Source organism: Staurois parvus, unplaced genomic scaffold (assembly GCF_062004578.1).
Source record: "Staurois parvus isolate SC_StPar_1 unplaced genomic scaffold, SC_StPar_1.0 ptg000077l, whole genome shotgun sequence".
NCBI lineage: Eukaryota > Metazoa > Chordata > Amphibia > Anura > Ranidae > Staurois > Staurois parvus.
In genome coordinates this window covers 4383363-4396568 of record NW_028317873.1, presented here as the reverse complement: position 1 = coordinate 4396568, position 13206 = coordinate 4383363, and the positions used below count along the sequence as shown (strand labels likewise).

Below are 13206 nucleotides of genomic sequence, written 5' to 3'. Positions count from 1 at the left end.
GAAGAAGAGGTCCACCACCTAAAGGCACTGACAAACTGGAGCCTCACAGAGTGGGCAGGGTTATATGGATAAGAAAAAGAGAGGAAGGTGCCTCCAAGTGCAGTATTGACAATTTATTCAGTAAACAATGGAAAATTTGCACTTACAAGATAAACGGTTAAAAAGGCTCATCGTGTGGTAATTAGATCCAGGTGGGACATCCAGCCGTCCAGCAGCAAACTATGCCTATAGCAGTGTTTCTCAACTCCAGTCCTCATGGACCCCCAACAGGTCACGGTTTCAGGATTTCCCTCAGATGAAACAGCTGTGGTAATTACTAAGGCAGTGAAACTGATCAAATCACCTGTGCAAAATAATGGAAATCCTGAAAACATGACCTGTTGGGGGTCCATGAGGACTGGAGTTGAGAAACAGTGGCCTATAGGATCAGGAAGTAGAGACCAGGATGTGCCTGTGCATCAAAAATGAAGCTTGGAGATGAGTGTCAGATGTAGCAGGTGAAGGGGGCGGTAATGCATTTCGGAGCATGCTCAATAGGCTCCTTCTTCAGACCTTGAGAGCCTATTGAGCATGCTCCGAAATGCATTACCGCCCCCTTCACCTGCTACATCTGACTCTGCTCTCCAAGCTTCATTTTTGATACACAGGCACATCCTGGACTCTACTTCCTGATCCTATAGGCATAGTTCGCTGCTGGATGGCTGGATGTCCCACTTGGATCTTATTACCACACGATGAGCCTTTTTAACCGTTTATCTTGTAAGTGCAAATTTTCCATTGTTCACTGAATAAATTGTCAATACTGCACTTAGAGGCGCCTTCCTCTCTTTTTCTTGTTACTGCATTAGAGCCTTGCTTCCACTCTAAGAAGAGCTGCCTAAGTGTTACTGCTCCCATCCATCCCTGATATCCATCTGGCACCTTTATCCTACAGCTACAGATGTTGGGCTCCAACAAGCGCGCCCTATACAATATACATTTTAGGGTTATAAGGATACACTAGGGGCGTACCCTGCAAAGATTTTCCAGTGTCCTATCACCTGAAGGCAGTGGCATAAAACCCACTAAGGATAAGAAGCTCTGTGTCCTGTACTGTACAATTAAGATATAAACATTTTCCACACATGGGGGTGTTCATCCCACCATGAAACTTGACTTCTCTTTTTATAGGATTTCAAACAATAGGGAGTACACTAGTCAATGAAACATCCTGTATTTAATGGCTTAACACCCATCAAACATGCTATTACCAATTACTGGGATTTTTGCTGGAGGTACAGCATTACTACTATAACCTCTTGTCCATCAACACTACTATTGTGCCCCATCTAAAAATTACTTACCAACATTCACTTGGCTATGAAGGTTTTGACTTCCTGGTACAAGCCCTGTTGCGAAGTGTTAATATGCTCCACTCACCTGTCCCCTGGTCACGGAGGATGCATTATTAACATATGCCTCCAAGTATAATGGCAAATTTAGGCCACAGTACGTTCATTCTTTTCTATAGAATTATACATGGCTGTAAGCCCCTCAACGCTGCTTACATAATATTGTTTATAACATATAAGGTTAGATTGATTTTTATAGATTTCTACAATACCCATATATAGATTTATACAACATATACAAAAAGCAATCTCTTAGTACGGATGATAATCAGCATAACTATAAATGCCAAACTCCAACAATCAACGCACATAGCTTTCCAGACAACTTCAATACCTTACCTTGGTTTCCTTTCTTTTACGATCTTCATACTCTTCATGTTCTTTGACGCCCTGTGGTAAGTTTGTGTAATTTGCAAGCTTGTTCAATAATGAAGACACCATTGGATTGCTGTCCATTTCTTCCTGAAAAGAAGAATTTATACAAAATAAATATTACTTTGGGGTAAATAACGTGATATGTACTTGAATCTTTTATTGAACACGTGGAGGGCAAAATGACAGCAGTAATCCTATTTTACTTTAAAAAAAACACCATGACTATGCCAAACAACTTTAAATTACAGCAGCTTGGGCAAATCCTACCAACATGGAGTGCTCTCTGATCACTTAAAATCACAGTTTAATCTTTGATAGAAATAAGATGTACACCCAGCAAAATATCCATCAAAACACCTATACATAAGAAACAGTAAAACATAAGAAATAAACTCAGTGAAACCTCACACTGCTATTAATTCTATGATTACTCCAAGCAGTTTGGAACTCCAATACTTCAGGGTCTGAGGGGCCCTGGGTTTCTCATGATTTGCTAATGCTGTGGCTAAAAGACTGGAAACTTAAACAGTATATTGCCTGGTCGTTTACCCAAAAGGCAGCCAATCAATGTCTTTGCCTCTCAAATATAAACGAAGGAAAAAAATTATATACACTTTCTTTTTTTTCTCCCCAAAATCTGTTGGTAACCAGGGAGTTTGGATATGTTTCAAAGGATAATAGTATTCGAAGTACAACATGCTTTTATTTCTGCACAGAACTGTACTGGAATGCATAAACAAAATGCACCAGATCCCAGTACAGTGACAGTAAAAGGAAGCAAAAATGTATTTAAACCAGGGTGGATTTGATTTAAATCAAACTGATTTAAATCACGATTTAAACCACTAGTCAGTAAGGCTTGATGTAAATCATAGGTTTTCTACATAGACTAATTCTTGCTGGTATAACTTTAATATGCAAGTAGATGAAGATTTTTAGAATAACTTTTCATATTAGTTTTTTTATCCCCAGTTTAATAGGTTAATCATTCATATCTGGACAACTTTTCTGTTGTACTTCGGAAGAAGAAAAATAATCATTACCTTAATAATAACAATTTAAATAGATTTATTCAACTGAAACAATAACATTCCAGCATATGTGATTTGCTTAAACATCCATGTTTGGTAACTAATTTGGCTAAACAAAATATATATATTTTAAGAAACGTAGACTGTCAGCCCCTTCCTCCTCACACTTAGTTTCACTTTCTTCTTGTGCAGATCTATTCCACTCCAAACAATCAGAAAAATATTGTTTCTATTCTATTCACTGAACTTCTTGAAACTTAGCACTGAAGGGGTTGATTCTGTATTCATAGGTTTGTAGAAGTTAGGATGAAGGTCTTTTTCTTAACTCTGTTCATGTTATAACATTTTTGCTGTGAAGAAGAGGCCTGTGATCTCCGCTGAGTCAAATTCAGTTTTGAGAACTGCAAAAGTAAACCGATCATCTGTGATAATATCTTGTAGGCAGAGAAACTGCCCAATAATCTTACAAAAACTTCTGGAAGAGCATGACATTGTGAAAGGATTCATGGAATTTATTTACCAAAAAAATTAAACATATACAGCCTTATTCTACATAATTAAAAAACTAATCTTTATTTCATGATGGAATAACCTTTGGATGGTAATATATTTTCCTCAAAAAGCATTTTATTCAAAAAAATCCGATTTAAATAAAAAAATCCGATTTAAATAAAAAAAATCCGATTTGATTTTTTAAAAAAAATCATTGATTTTTATCCACCCTGATTTAAACTCCTCCAATGATCCTCTTCTGGTCACACGCACACCTGGAAAAGATGTAGCATGCAGTATAAGGCTGTATCTGGACACTGGTAGGCTCCATCAACAGAGGATGTAGCCAATAACACCTTCTCTTACAGGCATGTAGTCTCAGCAGTGCAATGGCATTAACCATGAATAAGCCTGCCAGTGCAGACATCATCTCTACTCATCAGCACACAAAGGATACTTCCAAGGGACAAAACAGGAATTGATCTAACAGGAAAGGTGACCCAGAAGCATTGTCTCGATGAAAATAAAAGATGTTACAATTAAAATTACCCAAAAAGGGAGGAAAAAAAGCATCTGGAACGCATCCGGAAATGCGCAAAAAATTCAGAAACTCATCTGCTACGGATCTGGATTGCATTTTTGTGGCCCTCAAGGAACCCTGTTCCTTTAAAAAGAAACAAAGTAAAGCGCTGTAAAAAAGTAGCTTTACGTTTGTCTGGTGACTGGAGAATATAATCTTTGCACCGATTCAATTTTGTGTTCAACCGCTTTATATTAGGTTCCTTACAATGACACGTACCTCACTACAGAACACGGTCAAATAGCTACCTGCTGGATAGCATTCTTGCAGGATTTTGCGAACACTGCTTTCCTAGGATGTAGTGATGCCACTGACCCCTCCAAAATGTGGGAGAAAGCTGGTTTCTTGGGAAGGATCATTTAAATGATTTCTTCTATCACAAAGCTTTATTTCTGGCAGCTTTGACAAGATGTTTTAGTTAGGTGGTGGTTAAATCCCTGGCTGGCCACCATTATCTTCTCCCCAGCTATTTCGGATGCTGAGTTTTTGGCCTCTTGAACGATTGGTGGGGAAATGACATCATCCTGCACACGTGAGTGCATCATTCTGGCACAGCCAGGATGTGCCAGGAACGCATTCTGAGCTGTGCATGTGCATTCATCAGAAAACTGCGAGCAGGCAGGCAAATGTTTGTTATTGCAGAAGGAGTCGGAATGTCAAATTGAAGCTGTACTGGAGAAGAAGAATCTAACAACATGTACAACATCCAAACCATAAAGGGATACCTCATAAGCATAGCAAGAAGCAGGGAGGGCATACAGAAGGCAGACAATGTTCTTGTTAATGTGGAAGCTGGTTAGGTGAACCTACTTTTGGAAGAAAGGAGATGTTGGGCGTCAAAAAAAAATAAAAAACCCCAAAAAAAAAAAATCACACAAAGAAAAATTCTATCCAGATTAAGCCAAGTAATTCATACACACATCACACCTAGATGATGGACACAAACATGGCAGTCTTGTGGGTGAGAGATGACAGAGGAATATCCCTGGTAGCATGAAAGGGAATCTTGTGGAAACTTGAAAAAACAAGCTTAAGATCCCACAGAGTCAGCTCTGTATGAAGACTTGATGGTTCTCGAGGCTAACTGTTGAACCAGTGCTGACTAATGTAAAGATAGGATCCATCCAACGGAGTACTACCTGGGGTAGAAATGTCTAGTCTTTTACCACGTGAACTATGTCTCCCAAGTGTGATGGCATGCCTTCCAAGTACACATTCCTAGCTCTCAAGAGTAAAGGATTAACTGAAGTGGTCAGGCCTCTATACTTTAGGAGCTTGGCTTCAAACAGCAGAGCCATTAAAGCCAGTGACTGTGAAGCAGGATGGTAGACTAGCCCCTGGGACAGGAAGTCTGAGCAATCCGTAAGAGCCCACAGAGTCTGCCAGAAGCCTGATGATATCCAAGTACCATGTCAGCCTGAGCCAATACGGTGCTGTGAGAATCACCAGACTGCCTTATGAAATGATCCTGAGAAGCAGATAAGGAAGGAGTTTTAGAGGAGAAAAATCATAAATCAGGCTGCACTAACCCACAGAGTGACCAGGATATTCACTGCAAAGGCCAGGGGATCCCAGCATCCCCTGGATCTTTCCAGTTTGTTGTTGAACCTGGAAGCTTGAGGATCTACATCTGGTGTCCCCTATCTGAAGTTTCATCTAAACCAGAATCTGAACTGCCTTTCTTTAGCTGCCCAATTTCTTGTTTTCCTTGGTGGTTGATGTGGGCCACTTTTGTAGTGTTGCATTGCTGAATCCTAATTGGATGACTCTGCAATCTAGGAGGTCCAGCACTGATGGGATAACACTCTGAGCTCCAAGCTGTTACTAGGGAGACTAGCTTTCTCTGGTGACCATGAAAGAGTTCAGGACCCCTCCAAGCCAGACAGGCTGGCCTCCATCATTATGACCTTAGAGTGGACATCACTAAATGGTGGACCTCGGTCTGGATCCGGACCGGGTTACTGTCCCATCCGGACCAGCTGCAGTCCCACCATTTAAGAGCTGTCTCTCCCACTCAGCTGCAGTCACTGCTGTCATCCTCATCCAGCTGACATTGGAGGCAGGACAGCTCTGAATGAACAGCAGGAGGCACATCAGTATACAGCTGACATTGGAGGCAGTACAACTCCAGATGGACGGCAGGCCCACCAGTCTAGAGCGGACATGGAGGGCAGGAACTGTCACATTAACATTTTAAGTTAAACAGCAGATGATTGGTTGCAAGCAACCAATCACCTGCTGGTTACCAGAAACAATGTGCAACTCCCACCGTCCATCTGGAGTTGTCCTGCTTCCAATGTCTGCTCTAGACTGATAGACCTCTCACCGTCCATCTGGAGCGGTCCTGCCTCAGATGTCAGCTGTATATTGATGTGCCTTCTGCCCTCCATCCGGAGTTGTCCTGCCTCCAATGTCCGCTCTAGACTGATGTGCCTCCCACCGTCCATCCACAGCTGTCCTGCCTCCGATATCAGCTGTATATTGATGTGCTATCCTCCTTCTGTCCTTTGTAGGTAGGAGATGAAAGGGAACTAGTCACTGCTGTGAAGGATTTGGGGGAAGCCGAGGATGATGTGAAAGGGAGCAGAGGACAGGAATCTGGAGGGGTGGGGGGGTGCTATAAAAAGGGGAGAAGCAGAGGGCAGGAATGGGGGAGGGGGAGGACCGGAATGTGAAGGGGAGCGAGGACAGAAATTTAAAGGAGGCTGAATTAAAAGGGGGGCAGAGGACAGAAATCTGAAATAAGAGGTGGGGGGGGTGACGGCAGGAATGTGAAGGGGTGATATGAAGAGGGGCTGAGGACAGTACTGTGAAGGAAGAGGAGGGTGATATAAAGGAGGCAGAGGACAGGAATGTGAAGGTGAGGTGATATTAATGGGGGGGAGTGATGTGAAGAGGGGGGACTGATGTAAAGGGGTGATCTTGATGTAAAGGGGACGGAACTGTGATGTAAAGAGGGGGGGGGGTTGTGATGTTCCCGGTTGGGATCTGAGAACAATGTTGTATTAACGGGATTGTGACTTGAAGGATCTGAGGATAGGTTTTCATCATTGTTACCCATGTTCTGCATGTAGGCAGCCTATTCATTTCAATGGGTTGTCTTGCATGCAAAAAAAAAAAAAAAAAAAAAAAAGCACTGACACTGTACTAATGGCACTGGACAGGAAGGGGTGATGGGGTTAACATGAGGGGCAATCAAAGGGTTACTGTGTGCTGGGAGTGTTTTAATAGGGAGCAGTGTGTTGGTGCTTCACTGTAAGCACACTGCTCTGGATGGCTGTGCGCGAGCCGACAGGGAGGAGAATTGTTAGTAAACAAAACAGTCTTCCTTCCAGTCGGTGATCGTTGGAAATAACTGGGCACCGGTGAGTAATTACCGTCCAGGACCCGGTGATTGCCAGCAGCGGCCGCGAATGGCAGCGCGGGTAGGGCTCCCACACCCCCTCACCCGGAATGCAAAATTATATAATATACATACGTATACACACACACACACACACACACACACACACACACACACACACACACACACACGTGATTTTGTGCACCCGTGCCGACCTGTAGCAGTATTCTACTATAGGGCAGTCGGGAAGCAGTTCAAGTCCACTTTAGTGGCATTAAATTCCTCCCTGGACAAAACAGAGGAAGGAGCTGTTCCAGAATGGGTTACTTCAGCCTAAGATGAGGGCTAAAATTAAAAGGATAAGTTCACCTTTCGTAACGTTACACCCATTTTCAGGGAGCAACATGTAACATGTTATGAACAGACTGGCCCCTGCTTCCTGTTGTGACAGCTAACAGGGGATCTTTTCCCCCTGCTAGCAATCACAATTTTTAAAAACCGCAGCTGCGTCACTCATTCACAGTATTCTGTGAATGAGAACACTACAAGTTTTGACAGCCTTTGTGGCTGTCGGCTTGTGGATCTCAATGAACTACCACAGCGTTGTGGAGCGCTGTGGTAATTCATGGAGTCTTCCTGTCAGTAAGTATCTGCCTGCCTGTACGTGATGTACGTGCACGGTCAGGTCTGCAGGAGACCTGCACGGCACCAGCAATCTGCTGATCATTGGTGCAATGCTTTAGAGGCGCAAGAAAAATAAATAAATAAATAAATAATAAGTGCACTTTTTTTTTTTTGCCTGCAAAAAATGTGTATTATTATATATTAAAAGATGAACTTATCCTTTAAGGCAAAGGACTGAGATCCAAATTGTGTCAGTTTCCTAAGGGCATGCTGAAGAGGTTAAACTGGTAATGGTTCACCATAAGCCTTAAAGTGTTACTAAACCCACAACAGTACAAATCAGTCTGTATATGCAATAAAGCATGCTTGTTATACTCACTGTGGAACCTAAGCGGTTAATCCTCTGCACTGTGTAAAAAGGTTTGATCCTGTCTTATCTGATGCTCCCCTTCTTTTACTGTCTCCAATCTATCTGCTGATAGAACAGAGCCTTGGGAGGAAGCTGCACATGCTTATGTTTGGTGTATATGGCTAGAGAGTTTTTTTCTTCTTGGGAGAGTGCATATGATTGGCACAGGGCCAATCAAGGGCTCATAGGACAATCAGGGGAGAATGAAAGCTCCTCCTACAAGCTTTAATCAGTGCTCTGTTGGACACTGATAGAAGTCACACGACTGCTCTAACTGCGAATGAGAAAAGGTATTTAACAGTTTATATTTAATAAAATTACTGCATTTCCATGTTCTGTGTACTGTGAGAGACCAGATATAGTGAATGCAGGGTTTAGTAACACTTTAAATGCTGAATAATAAAATAAATAATCCCTACTTGACTTGGAACACTTCTGTAAAAGATCAGCTCCAATAAAAAATATTACATAGAGATAAGTGCAATGACACTATTGAAGTGTATGCAAAGTTTAACAATGAAGTTATACACATGCTCCCTTCAGGTTTGTTAGTGTATGTAAAGGCAAAACTTTTTTTGTATTGAAGTTTCGGAGGGCAACAACATGTTTCTATATCAGACATTTATGGAGTCTTACTGCATGGTTGCCAAATAATTATTTGGCCCATTGAATGTTATCTTGGAGTGTCAAGGAAAGCAAGTATTTACAACAGGGTGTGTAACAAAAGGCTGCATTCCATTCCTCCTGGGAGTTCACATATACCCCCTAGCAGTGGGGCACGGAGATAAGAGAGCCTCAACCTAGACGCCCCGAAGCCATGCATAATAAAGGACAGATTACTGGGGTCCTAGTATGGTTGGCAATACAACAGTGCCCTCTGGTGGAGACTACCTACTTCCGGAAGTAATCCTACACTTCCTAATGAATGAGGACAGAACCTTATAAGTTATGGACGCTTGCTCATTGGATGGAGAACTACACTAGGCGGGTCAAGGGTGTGTGTGAGGCAAAAATTTTAAGGAAATAATATTTTACAGCTGTCACCAGAGCAAGAGGTGCAGAGATCATAAAATGGCTGCAAATGTTCCGGATACAGCTAAGAAGGTAATTCCATTTACTTTGATGCGATTTTCCGTGGAGTCTTCAGGACAGGAATTGGAGAGAAATCCCCCTTGCGGCACAAAGGAAGCAAAAAAATAACATGGTAGAAGGTTTAACACTTTCCTACCCTATCCATAATCGTACTTTAGACTCAAAGAAGTTATCACTGGGTCTCTGTGCTTCCATGTGCAATACAGGCAGACTATGACTGGTGGCAGGGGCTGACAAGGTGCTGTACATTGTTTCCTGAAATCCTCATAGCACCCTGTCTCCTTTCTTCTCTGAAGAATCCCCAGCTCTAATTCAAGCAGTTGGCTCTTAGGAGTTATGTAAATATAAAAATGCATTTATGGGTGGAGGAGTAGGCATTCCTAGCCAGAGTATATTTGCATGCAGACTACTCTAGTTAACACCTACAAGCTAATGCTGAGGCTTCATGATTGACGGAACTAAAATCCAATGTGGGCCAGGGACAATAAGGCTGGGGAAGATGAGGCTAAATGAGGATGGACATCCTTCAGACAGGAAACGATGTAGGCAGGAAGGTGTAACTTGCTGCAGCTTCTAATGCACAATGTGAGAAGCCTAAAGTGTGCAGTAAAATTAGAGTGAGCAGTTTCAGAACAGGAGAGGATTCTGTACATGCAAGACTAAAAAGGTAAGGCTGGAGTTCAGATTTATATATACACCATTAAAAGTGTTTGTTATACCTGTTCCATAAGTACAAAAAACGAAAACCTGTGGACCTTGCCAGGATTCATTCAGCTCATAGTTCATAGCCTTCAGGGCACCCTAGCTGCCTTGAACTGTTATCAGTTAGCATTGTTATCAGTTTTAATGACTACAGAACACCTCCCTCTATGTTATAAACATAGTTCTATAGTCCTAACACATTTCCTGTCTTAAGCCCCGTTTGCATGGACCTGATCCCCTTGACAACATCTATTAAGACGAAACATGCGCAGGGCTGGGCAGAGATTGTGCCGACATTACAAACCAGTAGCGTTTATGACTTACACGCATGTTTGTCTTTGAAGTTTGTAAGTGGTTTATTTATTTTTTTGTAATAAACCATTTGTATGTTATCACACTATCTGGAGTATTATGCTTTTTGACAAGGTAGGAGAGGAGGAGAGATCCGAAGCTCTGTTGGACCACCTATAATCTGGGGTCTAACTATTTGGCAAGGAGCTGGTTTTGCTCGTTAGACCTCTAAAGGCAATTTCTAACCAACTGACAAGTGTCAAAGAAGCATTGGGAACCTTCCACAATTGGGAAACACATGCAAATAAGTTTTTTTTATTCCTTCACTCTACTGCATCATATACAAAGTATATAAATATAATGTGCTGGCGTTTATGACTTACATGCTCGTCTTTGAAGTTTGTAAGTGTTTTATTAATTGTAATAAATCATTTGTATGTTATCACACTATCTGGAGTATTATCCTTTTTGACCGAGAACACAGCGGATCACAGTAAGAGTGGAGGAGAGATCCCGAAGTCTGTGACACCTCTTTTCCATCTAGGATGTTACAAGCAAGAGGTGTTCAGCATCATGCTCTGCTAGACCACCTATAATCTGGGGTCTAACTATTCGGTAGGAGTAGTGTGTTTTTTGTGGTAGCGGGCACGAGAGTCTCTATTTCACTACACATGTAGAGGATTATTGTGGACACGGCTGTTCATCATAATCTGAATTTTGTCATCAAAACTTTCTTTTCGTTTGGCGATTCATGCATTTTGGACTTATTATTGGCAGGATCACATTTAACCACTTGCCCTCCAGAGAGTTTACCCCCCTTCCTGACCAGGCCATTGTTTTGCGTTACGGCACTTCGTTAATTTAACTGACAATTGCGCAATCATGCAGCGCTACACCCTAACTAAATTTATGTCCTTTTTTCCCCCCACGAATAGAGCATTCTTTCGGTGGTATTTGATCGCCTGTGCGGTTTTTATGTTTTGCTCTATGCAAAAAGAAAAAAAAAAAAAAACGTAAGAAAAAAAAAAAAAAAAAAATCAAATTTCATCATAAATTTTGGCCAAAATGTATTCTGCAACATATCTTTACTAAAACAAATTTCCAATACCTGTAAATTAATTGGTTTATGTGAGCGTTATAGTGTTTACAAATGGTGGTGAATAAATACTGGGATTTTTTTTTTTTTATAGACACTAGTAATGGTGGAGATCAGTGACTTATAGCAGGACATGCGGTGCGCATTCTGACACTGGGGGGAACTGACTTTGTGTCACTGACATTCCCAGTGACACCAATACAGTGATCAGTGCTAACAAAAAGCACTGACCCTGTACTAATGGCACTGGGCAGGAAGGGGTTAACATGTGGGGCATTCAAATGGTTAAATGTGCGCTGTTTTACTGTAAGCTGTGTGTGTGTGATTTCAACTGTAAGCATACTGTTTTGTATGGCTCTGCTATGCAGAACCATACAAGGCAGTGTGCAGGAGCTGACAGGGGAGAGAACTGTATTGTTTACATACAGTTCTCTCCCCCTCAGTAAAGCTGGGCAATCACCAGGTGCCAGTGAGCAATCACCGTCCGGGATCCGGTGATTGAGAGTCGAGGCCGCAAATAGCGACGCGGATAGGGCTTTCGTGCGCCCCATATGTAGAAATGCAAAACTACATACAGTCAGGTCCATAAATATTGGGACATCGACACAATTCTAACATTTTTGGCTCTATACACCACCACAATGGATTTGAAATGAAACGAACAAGATGTGCTTTAACTGCAGACTGTCAGCTTTAATTTGAGGGTATTTACATCCAAATCAGGTGAACGGTGTAGGAATTACAACAGTTTGCATATGTGCTTCCCACTTGTTAAGGGACCAAAAGTAATGGGACAATTGACTTCTCAGCTGTTCCATGGCCAGGTGTGTGTTATTCCCTCATTATCCCAATTACAATGAGCAGATAAAAGGTCCAGAGTTCATTTCAAGTGTGCTATTTGCATTTAGAATCTGTTGCTGTCAACTCTCAAGATGAGATCCAAAGAGCTATCACTATCAGTGAAGCAAGCCATCATTAGGCTGAAAAAAACAAAACAAACCCATCAGAGAGATAGCAAAAACATTAGGCGTGGTCAAAACAACTGTTTGGAACATTCTTAAAAAGAAGGAATGCACCGGTGAGCTCAGCAACACCAAAAGACCCGGAAGACCACGGAAAACAACTGTGGTGGATGACTGAAGAATTCTTTCCCTGGTGAAGAAAACACCCTTCACAACAGTTGGCCAGATCAAGAACACTCTCCAGGAGGTAGGTGTATGTGTGTCAAAGTCAACAATCAAGAGAAGACTTCACCAGAGTGAATACAGAGGGTTCACCACAAGATGGAAACCATTGGTGAGCCTCAAAAACAGGAAGGCCAGATTAGAGTTTGCCAAACGACATCTAAAAAAGCCTTCACAGTTCTGGAACAACATCCTATGGACAGATGAGACCAAGATTAACTTGTACCAGAGTGATGGGAAGAGAAGAGTATGGAGAAGGAAAGGAACTGCTCATGATCCTAAGCATACCACCTCATCAGTGAAGCATGGTGGTGGTAGTGTCATGGCGTGGGCATGTATGGCTGCCAATGGAACTGGTTCTCTTGTATTTATTGATGATGTGACTGCTGACAAAAGCAGCAGGATGAATTCTGAAGTGTTTCGGGCAATATTATCTGCTCATATTCAGCCAAATGCTTCAGAACTCATTGGATGCCGCTTCACAGTGCAGATGGACAATGACCCAAAGCATACTGCAAAAGCAACCAAAGAGTTTTTTAAGGGAAAGAAGTGGAATGTTATGCAATGGCCAAGTCAATCACCTGACCTGAATGCGA

General features: G+C 41.9%; 1 protein-coding gene across 2 annotated transcripts in view; it reads right to left on the bottom strand.

Annotated features, from left to right (window-relative positions):
• The window catches only part of SLC12A7 (solute carrier family 12 member 7), a 364935-nt gene that overhangs the window by 210953 nt on the left and 140776 nt on the right, over positions 1-13206 (bottom strand). For both annotated transcript variants that reach the window (XM_089669464.1, XM_089669465.1), the window contains exon 3: positions 1731-1853. In XM_089669464.1, the coding sequence (XP_089525590.1) occupies positions 1731-1853 (123 nt within the window). The remainder of the gene's footprint in view (positions 1-1730; positions 1854-13206) is intronic.